Source organism: Pocillopora damicornis, chromosome 12, assembly GCF_964200805.1.
Source record: "Pocillopora damicornis chromosome 12, jaPocDami1.2, whole genome shotgun sequence".
Lineage (NCBI taxonomy): Eukaryota > Metazoa > Cnidaria > Anthozoa > Scleractinia > Pocilloporidae > Pocillopora > Pocillopora damicornis.
Window position 1 is genome coordinate 12,805,997 of NC_142681.1, and position 20,261 is coordinate 12,826,257.

Here is a 20,261-nt window from a genome sequence, read left to right on the forward strand (position 1 = left end):
CTTTATAAGCTTCTGTTCTTGATCCGACTACATTTATTTACTTCTAGGAGAAGCCATCTTTGACGAGCTGTCAGTTAATGGATTAAAGAATTAAAAGTGTTCTACAGGGTGTTCGATCGTTTCGAATCCAAATGGAGAACACTACACTACACATTTTACACTTGGGTAAATAGAACAAGACAGCTGGTAAATTTTGCGCTCGGTAGAAGGATCGATGTTTTTTTGTCTTGACACGAGCTTAGGGCAGAGGAAAAGAATCTAAGTTCCCGTTAGGAATCGAACCCTAGACCTTCGCGCTCAAAATTTACCGTCCATTTACTAAGATATCACTTCCGAAATAGCTGATCTTCGGAGTGTGCAGAACGCGCGTGTCAAAATGTGAACATAATAATGTGGATTTTTAACTCTTGATATCTAATTGCTTATTCTCCCTTCTAACTTCTGCACATTTCCTTGTGAATTAGTCCCAAGAATTTAGTGTTAGAACAAGATAAGAACTTCTAAACGGATAAGTTTAAGTATTGCCATTACCAGTTTTCTAAATAAGTTATTGATTTTATAGGGAGAAATTACATGTTAATCACTTCTCGGAGTTAAGGTCAATGGCCATAGTCGCTAGTGAATTTTCTCTGGAACTCAGAGGTGGAGCATCGTAGGGCGGAATCGGATGTTAGCTCCGATTTCATCATTTTCTACATTTAAAACTGTCAATGTCCCAATCTTGAATGGGAAAAAATATCTATCAGACTGGCTACCAGTCTCCCTTTGTTTCTCACATAGCTGATATCCAAAAACGTCACGCAACATTTGTAATCAAATTCATCAAGATGTCTCTTCGGCGGGCTTTACATTTTGTCTTTAAAATTGCCAACAGAAACGACACGATGAAATTCTATCGCGAAATTCTGGGCATGAAGGTTAGTATCACTTTTTTTGAGCGCTCTTTCGCGATTTAAAGTTTCCTTAAATCTTATGTTTAGTATAGGCACAGCTGTGAACAGAATATCCAAAATTGTATAACTTGACCCAACAGGTAATGAAACATTGCTCGTGAGTTTGAGTTTACTTGCATTGTCTTTGGCTACCATCGAACCGAATATCGTCTGTAACAACAATTTTAAACTCTAAAAAAATTGTTGTTTTGTCTTCCGTGGATACGATTTGAACATTTTAAAATGATTTTAGAAATGTAATAACGTGATAGTCCCGTGATATCAGAAGCAAGTGTTAACCTACCGATGTTATGTGCTTTTAATAGCACACATTTAGTTATTTCATCTGTTTATCAAAATATTCAAATCTATATCAATTTTAAAGTTCATAACCGAAATGTTACAAGGATAACACATCAGAAAACCTTTGAGAAAAGACAGCATTCTGGTTACTCGATTTTATTCATCTTCTTCTTGAGGAACTAAATATAAGCTTACAAGCCTTACTGGTTGTTAAGAGGTTTCCTCGCCATTAAACTTTTCTTGTTTTCTTTCGCAGTTGTTGTAAATTGCAGTTATATTATATGTAATGGCAAATAAAGTAAATAAATTAATAAATAAACCTATATCTGCTGAAACTCAACGGAAGTCTTCTCAAAAATACATGTATTATTGTGAACTGTATATTGGTATTGACCTTGCCATTTGATTGTGAGGAATTCCTAATTTTATTTGACTTTCTATGCTTGGCTTTGAGTAATAAAAAATTGGATTTCAGGTTAATTGACTTGGCTTGAGTGACACATCATATCATTTCTGCTTTTCTTTGTGTATTTTTTTCCTTCTTCTATGCAAATTTGTATCATGGCAGAGAAATAGAAGTGAGGTAATCACCCTGTTCTTATACCATCATCTTCTGCCTCCCCTCCCCTGCTACCACCCTGTCATCTCTCAGCCTTCATGATGAAACATTTTCTTATAATCTCTCTCCATTCTCACTCTCACTAGGTTCCAGCCTCTCTCCTTTTCTCTTTTCTTCTTCTTCCACCAATGAATTTTTTTTTCTCTTCTCCTAAGCTCTCACCCCCATTCCCACCCCCTCCACAGTCATTTAGCTGAGGTAGACATTATATAATTCATTTGTTTGTCCAACAGGTTTTGAGGCATGAAGAATTTGAAGAAGGATGTAAAGCTTCATGTAATGGGTATTTGCATGAATCATTTTTATCATTCAAGATTTTTTTTTATACCACTCCAGTGTTATTTGTGTCCCTACCCCCATTCCTACTAACAAATTTTATCTAGGAATTGTTTTTCATTCCTGGTGGCCGGGGCACATAGTCCTTTAAATAAAACTGTGTTGCCAAAGTTTGGGGGGCAAACAAGGTGTATTAAGGCTTGGCAAAAATAGGGAATGAGAATCTTTCCACTTCCTCTGGACAGCTTTCAGTTTACTTTTTACTCAAATCACTTCACTTTGCATCTAAATTGCTACACAATCCTTATACGAGAACTGTATTGTGTTGCAGTTAGAGAAATTATCAAGTGTTAGTGAGGGCTGTGGTTCATGTCAAATGTAATTTGGCCATAATTTTACCCAAAGGATGTCAGTAATTTAGACAAGAGATTTTGAGACAATTTGCCAAATAAACTTGACCCAGAGATTGGAAATCCATCACTTTACCTTTCAAATAAAGGAAGACTAGAAATCAGAATTCTGAGATGTTACTTTTGAATTGATTAGAGTGTGGGATTCTGTTGAGTGAAACTTAATATCTTAGTTTTTGATGTTCATTGATGGTTCTTTTGAAAGTTTAGTTCAGTAGCCACTTGTTGATAATGTAAACCAATTTGATTTTATGAATTATTCCAGACCCTATGATGGCAAGTGGAGTAAAACAATGGCAGGATTTGGACCAGAGGATGATCATTTTGTTGTGGAACTGACGTACAACTATGGAATTAAAACATATCAGCTAGGAAATGATTTTCAGGTGACTATCTACCACCAGGGATATGGAACCTTAATGGCTATTTTTCCCCTGCCAACAAAAATACAATTCCTCTTCTGGGGTTAACAGGGATAATGTGGCAGTAAGAACTCTCTCCCTCCATCTTACAATGCTAGTTTGATTCCAGTAATAGCTGCCATTGTTTTGGTTGATAGTGTTGTAGCTTGTCCTTGTATCATAGAGCTCTTATAGATCCTTTTGTTTTCCTCCCTTTCTAAAAAATAACATGCCAACTTGACCCTTTTTTTCACTCTTTACATCTTAACATCAGTATGCATATTCTCCATACTGTTCTTTATACATTTCTTAAGGTGCTGACAAAGGGAATTTTTTAAAGGAGAAATTAGATGCTAATTGCTCATAGGGGTTATAGAGTTACAGGCCTGAGGTTATTCCTTGCCAGATGGTTACATCCACAGCACACCCTTTATTAAAATTAGGTGTCTTCCTACATCAACAAATTAGCAGACTTTTCCAAAGGAATGACAGCAAGAGTGGCTTAATTGTATACTTGAGATGAAAAAAAATTTATATCCAAGAGGTTTTCATGTTCAGGAACAACGAAATAGATTATTGCTGTTATGATAATAAATTAAAGTATTCACAAATCCCTTGAGCATAGAGGTTAACCCTCAAACTCCCAGAAGTGATTAACATGTAGATTCTCCCCATCATATCCATACATTATCCATCAAAAAGGTAATAAGAATACTCTAACTTACCACGTAACACTAAGATCTAATACCAAATTCTCATAACTCATTTACAAGGAAATGTGTAATAGCTGGAGGAGAGAATGAACAATCAGATCTTAGGAGTTAAAGGGCTAAAAGTGAAGATTTTAAAAGAACTAACTAAACTGAGACCTGAGCCTTTCTGGGTTTGATCCCTTTTTGTATAATCATTCCTTCCTCTGTGCAAATTGACTTAAAGTTTATTGAGTATAAATTATCCTCTGCAAGATATAATAAACTCTGCAGAGGTCATTTTGGACTGAGGTTATTGCTTAGGTTTTGTTTAAAAAGCAACAACCACTTTAAGACAGGAATATAGTCACTATTTCTTGTTTGTGCAGGGAATAACTGTGCACTCAAAGACTGCTGTGTCAAATGCAAAGCAACACAGCTACCCTGTCACAGAAGAAGGAGAAGGTTGTCTCACTGTCAAAGCACCTGGGGGTTACAAGTTTACTCTGGTAGACCAGGATGTTATTGGTGGTAAGTTGGAATATGAATGAATGTGAACTTAGTTCCTTCTTCAAGTGTTACATGGATACTGTCTTGAAAAAAAATGATGACAATCAGCTCCTCACAGATTTAAATCTTGGATAAGGTTTTTTGCTGAAAAATAAGCAATATGGAGTCTGCATTGCCTGTTATCCTTTAAATCCTAATGCCAGTATATGCATAGTCTGCACACTGTTCTCTTTATATTTTCTAAGATGCTGGCAAGGAGAATCTGTTTAACAAGTAAAAGCTTCCTGTATTCTCATGACCTAGATTTGTTATTCAGGGGTGATACTATGTAAGGAGAAATTAGATGCCTGTCACTCTTAGGGGTCAAATGTTAATGCTTGGTAAAAGTGCATTGCTTTATTGGTATTTAGGTTAGCTAACAAGGCTTTGGTCTTCTAAAAGTTTTCTTTAGCCATGATAAGTGGTGTAAGGAAAGGTCTGTGATAAGTATCAAACAATAGGCAACCAACCAAAGGGTTGTTAATTAATCTTTTACACCCTGACATCTTTATGCATATTCTCCCTACTGTTTACTATTATATTTCTTATGGTGCTCACAAGGAGAATTTGTTTAATAATCAGGATTCTCTTTTGTTGGTGTCATTTCCTTTATTCTCATGACCTTTGTGTTTTATTAAGGGGAAAAATTGTAAGTAGGAATTAGATGCTAGGTATTATGATGGGTTTAAGGGTCAAAAATAAGATTATGAGCTTGAGACTTCTGTTGCACGATAAAAGATGATGGTGAAGCCTGCATCAGCTATTGGACATCAAGGTTGACAGCAGCTAGTCAAATTGTTTTCATGTAAATCTAGTAGCAGTTCATAAACAGGTTTATGTTTTAATTTGATCAGGTTTACAAGCACACATTGTAAAGATTCTCACTTAATTCTCTGTGTATCACAGAAAAGAGTAGTATGACCAATCAGATTGAGGAATTTGTGATAGACAGCTTTTAGCATTATACTTACAGAGCCAGGTAAAAGGTCTGCCGAAGAAGTATAATTTATAAACCCTTTTCTATTTTTTCTTCAACAGATCCAGTAAAAAAAGTTTCCCTTGGAGTTTCAGACCTTGCCAAATCTTTACTATACTGGCAAAATTTATTGGGGATGACACTGTATGAAAAGACAGAGACAACAGCATTGTTAGGATATGATTCAGACAAGTGTAAGCTTGAACTTATTCACCTTGGACACCCAGTTGATCATGCAACCGCATTTGGACGCATTGCTTTCTCATGTCCAAGCAAACAGTTGCCAGAGATTGAATCTTTGGTGAAAAATGAAGGTCATACAATACTTACACCACTTGTCAGTTTGGACACGCCAGGAAAGGCCACAGTGGAAGTGGTTATCTTAGCTGATCCGGTAGGTTGTAGAGGAAGAAGGGCACTGTCTATACATTCGCTCTGACGAATACCTAATGCTCGAAACGTCAGCTTTAGAAAATTCGTCAGGGTGGCCAATTTACATTACCAACTCAGACAAACCCATAACCTAGTCAGTCCAGAAAATAGAGATGAATCGGCCAAATGCACCATCAGTCATGCTTAGTTCTTGCGCTCCCGATATAGAGGATGACAAAGGGTTTATACGTGGTGCGTGAATATACTAATGGTAATAGGACCGAATGGAGTCCAATTCGGTCTGTAATCAAACGAGTGATTAACAAAATTGGACGAGCGCGAAGCAGGAGTCAAATTTGTCAATCACGAGTTTGATTACAGACAGAATTGGATGACAAGAATTTGAAGTCCTGTTACCAATTTATCATAACCGTTACAATTTTCGAAAACAAATACATTTAAGTCAAATATCTCTGGTAGAGACAATGTCGAAAGTAAAAATTTTGCATGCATTTCTGGACATATCTCGATTTGGGGCCACTGGCCCACCCATAGTGGATAAATTTTTCATGTTAGAAATAGACTGTGGATTCATAGTAAGTAATCAAAAGGTCTTGGACAGCTATTTTTAATGAATAAAGGGGGTACGTTTAAAAAGAAACTGTGATGCTGCAAGAAAGCGGCAAAACTCTACAGCCAACATTTATCTTTCTAATCGGCACTCTTAATCCTCACGTTATCATTGAGCGCCTTTTTTTTCCAACTCATTTGCACGTTGCCATACCCACATGTAGTTTAGCTCCAATTTTTCTGTTTATAGACCACACACAACCTTCAATTCTTCTATTCGTTCTGACAAAGGGAAAACGCTCGAAACGTCAGTTTTAGAATCTCTTTACAGAGACCTGAATTTACATCATCAACTCAGTTGATAAGAACCATATTATCTCGTCATTAGTGAAAGCGGTTGTATTGGCTGATTCTGCTACAGTAAGCTTTATCAAAAGTTATTTTACGGAAAAGTTAGTTTAAGTTGCTTATCACTTAAACAACATCCTTCTTTTGACAAAGGGATCTCTACTGTATGTCTACAAGCATTTCTTTTATGAATAACAGATAAGACAACCTTGCATGTGGTGGTTTGTTTTATGGCAGCCATTTTAACTGGTCTGGAACAAGTCATAAAAGGGTTTGAGATTGCTAAATATGTGAAGAACAACAGAAACTCTGATCGCTTGTTAAGAATGATAATTTTTTTTATTGCTTTTTTTTTTTACGGCTGATTTTAGCAGTAAGCAGGACGCGTGTCATATGAACTTCGTAATGGACCTCGCCCATCGTAGAGTCTCTGTGGCTCAGTGGTAGAGCATCGGAGCACGGAATTTGCAGGTCTTAGGTTCGATTCCTCATGGGGACTCAGAATTTTTTCTTTGTCCCACGCTCGTGACAAGACGAAAAACATATTTCTCTATTGTTTTATTTGTTTTCAAAGATTTCCAAGCCCCATGTCTTGATGCATTTAGCTAAAAACTTGCGATGCATATCCATTTTTTAAATGGTCATCACAAAAACAAAGTGCAAAACCAAAATGAAGTTCATCTTTTGTTCAGATGAAAAGACTCATTAGATGTGAGAGCTCTCTCCGTTCTGTCTTGCCCTTTGCCGTGTAGTGCAACAATCATAGTTTAGGAAAAAGATGTTATGGTTTCATAAAAATGGTACATGAAACTGAGAGCGTTGTGGGTTTAGGTAGGGCATACCTGTTGGAAAATAAACATGATGCCTTCCTCCTCCTTCACTCTATAGGAAATTCATCAAGGTGCATTGCTCAGACAATCTGTTGGTTAAAACGTCGGTACTACCTTCAAATTTAAATGTGTTGTTTTACCTTTCATTTCAGGATGGACATGAAATTTGTTTTGTTGGCGATGAAGCATTTAGAGAGTTGTCAACAGTGGATCCAAAAGGAGACGAACTTCTTGATACAGTGAGTTGCTTATTTGTCGTGTTTTAGAGGTACATGTCGAACTCGGCAAATCAATTGCATTGAAATCATCAAACACCGTTAGCCACGGGTTAAGGGAAAAAAACTAAAAGTGTTCTACTGCCGAGAACGTGAGTTTTGAACTTTTTAAAGTGTTCTCGCATCTAGTTAGCCTGTGAGCAGGGTCCTTATTATTGGCGCTGCACGACGAGCATTTCTCCGCCCACGGGTTGATTTGAGACGAGTCGTGGAGAGGTTTGCCAGGGGTCTGGCACTAATAACGAGGCATTATCAGTACCAGAGTCCGTGCATACTTCTTGCAGCTTAAGGCCACATGCTTTCTCGCGGGCCGAAGTTTATCAAATTTTTTCCCTAATCTGTGATACGCAAGTGTTTTGAAAGATTTTACCGATCATTATTTTTTCTTTTTGACATTATTTCTTCCAGGCGATGGCAGAAGATAAGAGTGATGAGTGGTTTGCCGAAGTTGCCTCAGGAAAGAGATGGACACCGAAAAAGAAAAAGTAAAAAATAAAAATTCTGCACGGAATGATTTTAGAACGTGTTCAGACTTTAGAACTGTGCTTAGTTACATAGCGCTAAAAGAATAAAATCCTTACAGATAGTCAATACAATCATTTTCCATAGTTTAGTAATTTAGATTGATTCAAGAAGAAGGTTCTTGTAACAATGTTCCCTTTCTTTGCTACGTGCTACGTAATGAAGAAAATTATATTTTACTTTGTAAATGTCGAGCCCGTATAGCGACGTTCTCTGTTGGTCAGGTTTGTTGCCAAAATTTTTCATGGGCTTTACTCTGGATTACCATCGCAGGTTCAACCGTTTAAATTTTATTGGTTATTTATTCCTTTATTAAAAACGTACATAATCTAAAAACACGTACGTAAATTTACTTCCATGCATCTTGTGTTAAGAAATAAAAGTCAAATCAGTGGTTTGAGTACAATTGGCTGTGATCTTTTGTGTATCTTTGCGAAGAATTGCAAGGCTTTCATAAGTTTTTCAGTATTTAGGAGGTGAGACCCACATGCGACTTCATAGGTGTAGCCGGTGTCCTAGCAAATTCTCTCCCCTTCCAGATTTGGACTCCCTATTGGGTGTAGATGTAGACCTGCTGTGCAATGACAACGACACTGACGAACTTGGAGAGATGGTTTTGAGAAATGCGTATATAACAACCCCTCTACCATTTCCAGTGTTGAAAATAATAATAACTGTTATTCAAAAGTGTTTAGTCAACATCTTTAAGATACTTTAAAATGTGGTAGAGAGGAACAATGTAAACGAGGGAAAATTTTTAAATCCTTTGTGACTAAGTTTCTAGACTCTATTTTCGTTAGGGATGGGTAAGTCTTTCTCTGGTGGTGTAACCACAAAGATGAACGTGCTAGTAACTGGTTACGTTTTACACGACGTGTGTCCAGACAAGTTCCTTAGGGGGTTCCCCTCCGTTTAATTCTGATTAATTGATTGATTCTGCAACGCCGATCGATATCGTGTTCTGGTCAAAAAAAGTTTGAATTTCTGCTTGACCCTTTACGAATTGCTTGAATGCAATGCTTTCTACAAGAATGGGACCAAGGTCATTTACATTAAGGATTGTGGAATCTAGTTGAGGCTATGCCTTCTTTGGTAATGATGAAAAAGAAAGGGGAAATAACAAATGATATTGGAATTGCACTTGTCTTTTGATTAGGATCTTGCAGATAATAATGATTTTCTTTGTAAAAGCGATTCTTACTGTACAGTTTTATCAATTATCGTTGCGAAGTGTGACGGTCAAACTTCAAAAACATTCTTTGACAAATTAAAAACATGGCTTGAATTACTCAGTTACGCAAGCTTGTTGCTAACTCTAAAAATAGTCCGATCGTATTGCACAATCTCGTATTTGCTACACAGGGTGTTTCCAACTTCTACTGGAAAGCTATCTTAAGTGCGATCATGCGTTCACTTCACCCTTAGATGCCTCTTGTGATCAGAGGGGGGCGCTCTTTACTTTTCACTTCTTTACTTCTTATTAATCATCCATTCGGCCTCTCTTACCTCAAAAGAATGGCTGGGGCTACTGAAAAGCTTCCACGAAACAAATACGCTTGAAAATGAAAATAGGAGACGGGAAATGGGAAATGGGATATAAACTACGATAGATCAGCATTTTCGTGTCAGCGGATAAACAATAAACACTAAACATTTCGTATGCGTTGAAACAAAGCATACTTACCTAACATGGCCGAAGCATCGGAGAGCCGCACGTCTGAGGACAAAGCGAGTTGTACTCGAGTTTCTGCCAAGAATAACACAAGAAGGAGATTTGTCGGAACTAAGTCTAATGCTGGACAGACGACTGACAAACTCGCAGGTACATTGTAACTGATATTGGCTCGTAATACACTGTGCACGTGCATACGTTCACGTTCGAATAGCTAGAGAAGGAACAGATTTGAATCGTTCCCACACTAAAACTGATTTTTAGCGCAATTTCATCTTTTATTTTCCTTTTTCGGTCGCATTTCTTCCCTGAAGCTGCACACAAAAAAAAATTTACAGTCATGTTGTACTCTATAAATGGATCCTAAGCACAATAAATTAATTCGTTTTTGTTTTGTTTTGGTTTGCCTTATTCGTAACCTTACACAGTTACACATAACTCAATATACTAGTCGGAATCCTCAGCCGTAGACCCGGTATAGATGCCTAAGTTTCTGAGCCTGGGGGAAAATATGGTAATTAAGATTTTCGCTCAGCTCCAATTTCTTCATTATTTATTTGTTATGGTTCAAGTTTTTTTGCTTTCATTTTTTTTGAACCAGTTTAAATTGTCAAACTAGCTTAAAATTTTCAAACTCGCTTAAAATTTTTAACTGTGTTTTCAAGTTACAAGATATCTTTTACAAACATTTACATGTAGTCAAGCATTCATTTAGCCCTCTGTTATTGAAATGCCCTCCATTTCCTGTTATTTTAGAAATAGGAGCAAATAAGAGAAGAGTTGTTCGTCAGATTCCAGATGAGATTGTAAACAATCTTGAGCTGCAAGATGCTGTGAGACAGGTAAATAACGAGAAACTTCACATGACCCTGGGTTCACTTGACCTTTAAACCCCGTAAGTGGCCAGGAAAGAATTTCTCCTTACAATATCAGTACAATATCAAGCAGACAAGTGATGAGAATAAAGAAAAATATCAAAACTGAGATTATTAGCTGATCCAATACCCAACTTCTCAGAACTAACATCAAAATAATTGTTGTGCAGACAGCAAGGACTGAATTACTAATGAGATCTTGGAAGTAAAAGGGTTGAAAAAGTAAATTAATTTATTTAAAGCTCCTTTCAACTGATTTAGTTAAATAAAATCCAACTAGAATCATCATGGGGAATTTTTAGCCACCAGACTGAGGGTAAAAAACGGAATAAAAATGTGACTTCCTCAAGTATAAATGTATTGTAAGTTGCTCTCCGGAAACCTATATCCTTTTTTATATCACTGAGGCCTGTAGGATTGTTATTTTAGAATCAGGTCTTATTTTTCAAGTTTATTCTAATTTTGCAGTCTGTGTACTGAATTAACCATTGTTGTCCATCCACTTTTATTTCTGGTACTGTTTTTGTGCGTATTTGAAATGTGACGCATTTATAAGAGTGTGTTCTGGGTAACTAATTTTTCTGGAATGGTCATCCCCAAAAACAGGTCATAATAGTTTAACCAACCAGCTACAATTCATTTTCTATATATCAGATTTTCACTTAATATAGAGATCAGGGTAATTATTACTTTTCTGACTGAGGTAATTATTCCTTTTACAACAGTTACCTCCTAACTACAATTTTGAAATCTTCAAGACAGTGTGGAGGATTAAAGAAATAAATGCTAAAAGAGGTAAATAAGCCACATTATTTGTTAATTTTTGTTTGTTGCTGTGTTCTTATGCAACACACTTGACTCCACCTCATAATGCCTCTCTCCACCTGAGTGCAAAGGAAAAAAGATGAATTCTTTACCCTAGCTAAGTGACCCTGATCCTGTAGGAGCTTATCTGGGTTTTCATAGCATGAAGCAACAAGGAGTATTATCAGTACAACTCCCCCCCTGAATGGAATGCTGGTCCATCACTAGGTTACTCCCCAGCATTTTATCAGACTTCCCTGACAATTGGCCAGTATCCATTCATACTCCTGGTTGGATAGAGGCACTGTAAAAATAAAGTGTTTTGTGTTTTGACCAAGCGAGACCAGTACTTGGTCTCAAACCCAGACCTCTCCAGCCAGAGTCCAGCGCACTAACCATTATGCTGCAGCATAATGGCATCTTCCATGAGTACAAAAGAAAGGGTGAGGTGGAAATGCAGTTCTCCTTATCAATACATGCTATAGAAATCATGATAAGCTTTAGTCCCTCTGTCATTTGATCTTGTATGCAGACCTTGGCCTTCAAATGTTGCCATGAAAAAAAATGAAAAAATATGATGTCATCTTCAACCTCAATAGGCATAAATCAATGTCAGTTTCATGTTCTGTTTTTTTTTTTTTTTTCAATCATCAGTGGCATTACAGTTCCCTGAAGGACTTCTCTTGTATGCTTGCACTATAGCAGACATTTTAGAAAGGTATTTCAAACCAATTCCTACCAAACTTTTAAAATTGTATTTTGTTATTTGTACACATAAATTGTTTGATACATTTCATATGTTGGAAGGATTGTAAAAAGTAGCAGTTGATAATTATTTCACTTTAAATGGACTGCAAGCCAGCTGTTTACCTACTGACAGCTTGCCTAAGTATAACAGGCATTTGTCAATTAACAAAATGATTCCATGTTGCTGTGTATCTGTTCAGTAATAGTGTGTCACTGATGGTCTTACTATGTTTTAACGTCTTCCATGATCCATTACTGTACAGACCTATAGCAATGCAGTGCAATCTATTTGTTTTATGCGATAACAAAGCAAAATGTTATCAATGGTGACGTCAAGTAAATTGTATGCATCTGTCCCACAATAGCTCATATTAAGTAAAAACCATTCAAAATGTGTGCATAGTTCAGCTTATCATGTAATTTCAAAGCTGACATTTTGAGTGTTAGCCCTTTGTCAAAGCAAAGGGCTAACGCTGGAAACATCAGCTTTGAAACTCTTAATGGTGGACAATTTATGCTATTAACTCAGTTGATAATACTAAATTATCCTGTTATACTCTCCCACCAATGCAGCACCACAGTTTCTTTAGAAACTTACCCCCTTTATTCATTTATGATGTAATAATTATATGATTTATGGTGGATTCTGAAGGATTACAACTGTAAGATAATCTGCACATGCATACTTTTTCGCCCATCACTTCAAAAAAATTCATACAGAAAGTGGCTCAGGTTTTCAGCTCTGGATGACTGCCATTGTACTCAGTGAGACTTTTGTGTTAGATTCACAGGTTGTGATACAGTCATCATGGGGGATGTCACGTATGGTGCTTGCTGTGTTGATGACTTCACTGCAAGGGCTCTTGGTTGTGATCTTATGGTTCACTATGGCCACAGCTGCTTGAGTAAGTTGTCATGGTTGTTAAATGTCTCAAAAAAATGTGACATCACTTAATCTTCTTCATCATAATGTAAACTCATATTATACCACAACTGAATCCTTTCAGCCTTGATCTTTTTCTTCTAACCTCCCAGTTTCACCTTTTGAAGTCCCCTTTGTCTCACCTTCTACTTTATAGTTCTTTCAAGTTGCCTTGTGTTTTTATTGCCCTTGCTCTCTGTTCTCTGCTGGAAGATATATCTAAGTTTTGAATGATATTTTTTTTGAGGAATCCTTGCTTTATAACTTTGATGCTTAAGCAACACAACAGTTCAATGTCAGTAGCATGGTATTTTGATGCAAACAATAGTGTTGCAATCAGTGGCTATGAATGTATAAAAAAAATTCAAGCCTGTGCTGGATTCAAACCCATGACCTCTGCAATACCAATGCAGTGCTCTACCATTACTGAGCTAACAAACCAACTGGGAGCTGGTCATTATGTTGGTTCATAATAAAACCATGAAGAGATTAATCAATTTTTTTTTTTTTTGGAATTTTTTTAATTGTGACTTATTTATGTATATATTCACTCAAACTAGCACTGTTGTGCTAAACAATAGGCAAGTTCAAATAAAGCTTTATTACTACTACAATGACCATGAAGATAGTTGGTTGCAAGTTAGCACTTTCTTTTTATCAAATATGGTTATGAAGACTGAAAATGACACTTTATTAGACTAAGTTGTTTTGGTACAAGATATCCCTCATGAAATTCAACTCATTATATTTGCAACTTTTGGTCTTTTCTATTGATGCAAAATTGAAAGACCCTAAACAATTAGTAACCATATATACAGTACTGTAAGTAAGATAATGTGAAAAGGTTCATTATTTGTTCATTGTTTTATAGTTCCTATTGACTCAACTAAAGGAATAAAGATGTTATATGTATTTGTGGACATAAAGCTGGATGCCACACATTTTGTCAACACAGTCAGACACAATTTTGAAGCTGGAAAGTCACTTGCACTTTTGAGCACAATCCAGTTTGTGACAACACTTCAAGTATGTATTAAATGATTACACTGATGGGACAGTATTGGGATCATGTTTATTGTTGGTACTCTTGACTGATATAGCGGTCAATATATTGGTCGAGAGTTCGTCGATACTTAACCAATATATTGATTGACAGTCGGTTGACAGTCGGTTGACTGCTTCTTCTGGATGGGAGGAGCATCTCACATGGTTCACTATCAGGCATTTTGTCAAGTTTCCATGACAACCCACTGGTACCCATTTCTCTCCAAGCTAGAGGGAGGGGAGAGAGAATGCAACACAGTGACTTGGCTGAGACTTAAACCCTGTGGTTTGGACCCAGTGTCTCCTTTTATTGTGTTCATACTTTCAAATAATTTTGACATATATGTATTTAATTTGTTGTTTACCCAGGCTGTATATCAAGACCTGTGTAAAGATTATCAGGTAGAGATTCCGCAGTGTAAACCATTGTCACCTGGAGAGATTCTGGGCTGCACTGCTCCCAGAATAAAAGACAAGGATGCATTCATGTAAGAAAATTATTAAGCAAAACAAGGAATTAATCATATGTAATTTAGTTCATTGTGCATTTAAGAAAACTGCACCAACTCTTTCATAGCGAGTATTCTTAAACAAATTGAACATTCTTTTGAAAATCTTTCTTATTATTTGTATTGGTAAATCTAGTTGTTAGTACTGTCAGTAGTGGTTTAGTTTCATGAAAAATTTAGATCTGAAGATCTAAAGATCTTTAGATCTGAAGCTATTTGCTTATAAATAAAACAATGATCTGAGCCAAGGATCACTGTTACTTTTAGGATGAAAATAAGGCAGTTTGTTCGTGTTTTCACCATGTCCGTTGTTTTGTCAGGAAAACTCCCATCGAGCCTCTGTCTTATTTCTGGAAGAATTGTTTGGCATTCTTCCTGCTGTGTCCATGGCATATTTATTGTTTAGCGATGTTGCCTAGCGACAACGGTGCCCACTTTGACTAAAATAATCATGTTTGTTCTGAAGACTAACTTAAAATCATTTAACCCTTTCATTCCCAAGATCTCTTTAGTAATTCTCCTTGCTGTCTACCATACAATTCTTTTGATGTTAGTGTGGAGAATTAAGTATAATTTAGTATCCATTTAAAACCGTTTTTCTAAACCGTTTAACGGAAAAGCGTTAGTGTCCGTTTTCCCATGGAGGGTCACATTTGGTACTAGATGAACTTCAACTACCCTAATTGATATTTTCCTTTAGTTCATCACTTGTCTGCTTGATATTGTATTGATATTGTAAGGAGAAATTCTATCTTGGTCACTCATAGGAGTGAAAGGGTTAATCATTTAATTGGGTGGAAATTGAGTAAAAGTGTTATCAAAAACTAAATTGGGAAACAGATAAGTAAGTGTTATGTTTTTGATTAATGTGTTATTATTGCAATTATTCCTAATTAAATGTTTGTTTTGTCACTGTATTTACCATTTTGATTGTAAGAAGCGGCTATCATTTAGGCACATGCTACCGACCACAGCAGGTACTTGTTTCAATTTTTTCTCACTGGAATGATCTTTAAACTTAAACGTTTTTTTTAGTTACTTAGGTGATGGAAGGTTTCATTTAGAGGCTGTCATGATTGCTAACCCATCTACACCAGCATACAGGTACACATAGAGAACTTCAAGAGGCAGATTTTTTTACGTGTAACAAATAGCCTTGCCTTGCATAACATGTAGCTTCATATTGTTTCAATTGGTTGCTGTGCTCAACAGCTAGAGAGGCAGCACAGATTGAGCCATCATTGAAGCCTGATTTTTCAGACCTCTTTCGTGTAATTCTGTGAATAAAAATTCATCACTTTTTCGATTACAAAATTGTTTGCCTCTAGTAAAGGCATACTGTCTGTGTGGACAGAGTGCGATTCCCGTCTGTTCCAGTATTTTCCCTATGCCCTCACTAAAACAGACCCCCTACCGCTTTGTACGCTTTGGATTGTTAGATATTGTATACCTTTCTGGGCCTTTGAGACAAACAACTTTTAACTAAAATTCTACTGCAATTTCGCTTTCATCGCAGATACGATCCCTATAGCAAAGTGTTTTCCAGGGAATATTACGATATTGATGCCATGTTTCAAGCGAGGAAAGACGCCATAACTACAGCATCAAGAGCTAAGAAATTTGGACTCATTCTAAGTACGTTGGGAAGGCAAGGAAGTCCAAAGGTGCTAGAGGTATTGCATACAGTTAAAATGTGAAAATTTTATGAGTAAATATACTTTTTGAACGGAGTTCTACTTTGTGTGATTCAAAATTAAACCTTCAAATGTGCGTTGAAAGTAATCGGCAATCAGTTCGCCATGTCATGGGTTGACTGACGTGAACAATCCAAGCTACCCTCTCAACCAATCAGGTGCAAGGCAAATATCAATCGTGACTCGGTCAATAATGTTGCTCTCACTGTACCTTTTAATTTTAGTTCCCATCGGGTTTTGATTATATTTTCGTAGTGATTGTAGTGATTGGACATCTGCTGGTGACTACTATGTTTTTGGTATTACGGCGCACTATCGAAATGCACTCTAAGACATGACTCAAACTCTCTCTGGACAAAATCAAGTCATTCTCGCATCTAAATATAATTTTTTCTGATGCAATTAACTTTGGGGGAGGCTGCAAATTTAAATTTAAATTCTCCAGTTTTCTTACGATGTAATGTGTGGAATATTATCGTCTATGCAGAGGGATCTCTATTTTTTGGGCATCCTTATTTAAACGTTTTCTCCATTTGAGGGACACAAACTTTGATTAAAACCCTTGTATTCGATGCCGTCATTGAGGGGATACCCCTAGTTCAGGGATATTTTGCTCGTGACGGCTATTATTCATGTTATCATCTTTTCTAAAGAGCTCATAAAGAAGATTTCATGAATCCTTTCGTCTTTTAATTTTATCTGCAGAAGTTAGAAGAACGATTCAGCAAGGCGGGCCTGGAATATGTAATTGTACTCATGTCTGAAATATTTCCGGGTAAACTTGGATTGTTCGAGGACGTGGAAGCGTAAGTTGCTTTTCTTGTCAAGATGTGAAAACTGCTTTCCGTCGATAAGATAAGACAAGAACCGTCTTCACGTAAATTCTGTTTTGTCAAGTGTCCTTAACAAAAATCTCATATTAATGAGTCTTTTTCCAATGTGCCCCCCCCCCCCCCAAAAAAAAAGAGGTAGGCTCCATATGATTACCACGGATGAAAGCTATTGAAAGATAGTGCTTCTTCAATTTTTGAAATTTAAAAGTTTGGTTGAGGAATGAGCCACATTACTTTTTCCGTCGATGACGTTATAAAATTTCACCGTATGGGAAACTTTCCCAGCATGCTACTAAAACTCGTTAAATTGTCAATTTCATACTGTGGTCCGTCTTGCCTGTGAGTGTGACTCCAACCCATCTGCGCAGGCTTCGTACGAGTCCTGGGAAACTTGGAAAGTCCTGGAATTTTATTTTGACTTTTTCCAGGATGGAAAGTCGTGGATAAAAGACTACAGGTTCTGGAAAGTCCCGGAAATCTGCCAAAATCAAGCAATAAAGTTTTTAGAATTTACGTAAAAGAATTCTATGTCGACTGTAAGGAGAATTGATGTTGAAATCTTGGCTATGAATGGGTAGGAGAGGAAATTTGGAGCCCTGGAGAAATTAGCCTGAGTCCTGGAAAAGTCTAGGAATAGTCCTTGAAATTTGTTTCTGAAATAGGGTTCGAACCCCGTCTGCAATGAAAACGTAGCTTAGCTTCCAAGATTTACTGATATTTCTTTGTCACTTTGTAGATGGGTGCAAGTGGCTTGTCCACGATTGTCCATTGACTGGGGCTACGCTTTTCCTAAACCTTTACTGTCGCCTTATGAGGTAAAATAATTGAATCTCATAACTATCAAATCCAGTTGAGCATGTTAGCAAATATCTTGAAAGGAAAAGGTCCATGTCATCTGCGGGAGACAAATGTTTAGATGCATAACACAAATGTTCACAAACACAAACCGGGAACTTGACGGTTCTCGTTTTTATACAGAAATCGAATCAAATAGTTTTAATTTCGAGACTAACAACAAAATGCAAGTAAGCGCAGGTAGAGACATTTTCCACCGTGTGTCGAAAGGCGATATGGAATAGCTTTGTTTTTACTTTCCTTCACCCTGTGATTGGTCCAAAAAACTCGCGCCACCATCTCAACCAATCAGATGCAAAACTAAAACCAATCACGACTTGGTGACTCGCGTTTTCCCGCGCTTCAGGGACGTTGCCTGTTTTTACTTTGAGTTCTCATTGGTTAATGATGATGTTAACCTTTGTTCTGATTGGTAGTTGTGATTAGTTTGGTTTTGATTTTTGGACACTCACTAAAAACCTGCTCTAATGTGAGTCCCTAAGTGTAGATTCGTTTTAGTTTTTTTTCCGATTGGATGAGAGTGACGTAAGTATCTAGACCCATCATAGAACGAAAAACAGCAAAAGCAGTGGTATGGTGGTTTGCTTTGCTTTTTCAGTCAGTTGAAAAATGTTCTCATTGGAATTTTTTTCGTTTAATTTACAGGCGTCAGTTGTGCTTGAACAAATCAAATGGCAAGAAAATTACCCAATGGATTTTTACGCAAACGCTAGTTTGGGACCCTGGACTGTGAATAATGAGCGGAACAGACAAATACCGGTTAGCAGAAGAAAAAAGAATTTACACACAGAAAAGCTATCTGCGGAAAATGTTCCATCAAACGTAGAATTCAAAGAAGGATGTGATGGACAAACTAAGGAGTGTTGTGGGAAATGTCATCAAGAGAAGCTTCTTAAGTTACAAGATGATCTGAAAACTAGTCTACAGTAATACAGAGTGCTTCGAGCGAAAACAATCGCCTTGGAACAAAAGAAATACGGGAAACAGAAGGCTCCTACCTTATCTTTCACTTGAATGGAACAGAGAGATTTGCGATCGATCGTCGCCAAACCAAAATCACGTCGGCCAATCTAAAATGGAAAATATCACGAGAAGTAAATGAGCAGTGAAAACGGGTTAAGCGCGGGAAAACAAGAATGTTTAAACTGTGATTAGTTATAACAATCACCGAGCGAATTGAAGCACAACCAGGAACGCCAAGTAAATGTCAACAGCCTGTTTAACATTAATGTGACTGAGTTCACAAGCAGGCGAATCGCAAATAAAATCAATCAAATTGATATCTTACGAACGTAATGTTAGGAGAACAGCAAACTCAGCCAAATCAAGAATTTGAAAAAGTTTAGGTTCTTGAAAGGACGATACATTGTACACAACTTACACACTTTTGCGTTCTGTCAAATCAATCAATCAATCACCCCGAGACACAAAATAAAACTGGCCACACGATCAAAAAACATCTATCTCAATTTAAGGGGGAGTTGTAATGCGCGTGCGTAGGTAGTGACCCATGAGGAGAGGTATGTCGATCCGTCCTTTTGTGATTCATCATTAGTGAGAGAGTAAGTTAGACAGTATCAGATAGTTTTCAAAGGGGCTTTCCATTAGAAAAAAAAGTTACCATTATTTTTTTTTCTGTGCAATATTATGATCTTTGGATAATTCGACGTTTTGACTACCCCTCCCTAAGTATCAATGATGACAGTCTGAATGGCACGTATCTCTTAGATTGGTGGTAAGAGAGATTTGATGGCCCAGCACTCGGGCCAAAGTAGCTTCTAAAACAAAGATAATATATGCACAATTCGCAGACAGAGCTAAAAAACGTCGTCGGAAACGGATTTGAGAACAAAGGAGACTTTTGTCTGATTGGCGCGGAAATGGATTTTGAGTCGTTTGCTCGTTTGAATTTCCGTGATGTTGCTTCTAGGCGTTGATTCCCTTTACGTTTTTCTTTTACAGAGCAACCTCTAAAAACTTTGTACACCCCCTAAATGTTTTCAAAAATTAATTTTCTCCGTAAAAACACCTGATATTGGAAAATGCCTTCAACGACAAGAAAATGCCTCACTTTCAAATGCCAGCCTTTTTTTTTCTTCGCAAATTTCGTTGAATTTTAAACCTCGTCCGCCTGAGACCGCGCTTTCATCATCCTCTTAACAAGAGGAGATCGCGATGACTCCGTCCTCACAGTGACGCTTTCTCAGATTTCCCTGAAATCCTGATGTCAAGGA

General features: G+C 37.1%; 2 protein-coding genes across 2 annotated transcripts; both read left to right on the forward strand.

Annotated features, from left to right (window-relative positions):
* The first annotated feature begins 764 nt into the window (after positions 1-764).
* Positions 765-8,478, forward strand: LOC113684411 (glyoxalase domain-containing protein 4). The gene is made up of 7 exons (XM_027201782.2): positions 765-917; positions 2,088-2,137; positions 2,806-2,926; positions 4,020-4,161; positions 5,218-5,549; positions 7,428-7,514; positions 7,959-8,478. Exons 1-7 carry the CDS (start codon positions 828-830, stop codon positions 8,037-8,039), a joined length of 903 nt encoding a protein of 300 aa, XP_027057583.2. The 5' UTR covers positions 765-827; the 3' UTR covers positions 8,040-8,478.
* Positions 8,479-9,718: 1,240 nt separating this feature from the next.
* On the forward strand, positions 9,719-19,484 carry LOC113684370 (2-(3-amino-3-carboxypropyl)histidine synthase subunit 1). The gene is made up of 12 exons (XM_089189379.1): positions 9,719-9,894; positions 10,501-10,586; positions 11,345-11,414; positions 12,078-12,141; positions 12,954-13,075; positions 13,964-14,118; positions 14,506-14,624; positions 15,681-15,749; positions 16,162-16,318; positions 17,045-17,145; positions 17,909-17,987; positions 18,673-19,484. Exons 1-12 carry the CDS (start codon positions 9,762-9,764, stop codon positions 18,955-18,957), a joined length of 1,440 nt encoding a protein of 479 aa, XP_089045505.1. The 5' UTR covers positions 9,719-9,761; the 3' UTR covers positions 18,958-19,484.
* Positions 19,485-20,261: the final 777 nt, after the last annotated feature.

Bases quoted from the DNA above. Each gene is read 5' to 3' on its own strand.
- LOC113684370 (XM_089189379.1), top strand. From the start codon at position 9,762: ATGGCCGAAGCATCGGAGAGCCGCACGTCTGAGGACAAAGCGAGTTGT. The intron at 12,142-12,953 runs GTATTTCAAACC...CTTTTGTGTTAG, and splicing joins ATAGCAGACATTTTAGAAAG to ATTCACAGGTTGTGATACAG. The intron at 16,319-17,044 runs GTATTGCATACA...TTTTATCTGCAG, and splicing joins GAAGTCCAAAGGTGCTAGAG to AAGTTAGAAGAACGATTCAG.
- LOC113684411 (XM_027201782.2), top strand. From the start codon at position 828: ATGTCTCTTCGGCGGGCTTTACATTTTGTCTTTAAAATTGCCAACAGA. The intron at 2,138-2,805 runs GTATTTGCATGA...GAATTATTCCAG, and splicing joins TGTAAAGCTTCATGTAATGG to ACCCTATGATGGCAAGTGGA. The intron at 7,515-7,958 runs GTGAGTTGCTTA...TATTTCTTCCAG, and splicing joins GAGACGAACTTCTTGATACA to GCGATGGCAGAAGATAAGAG.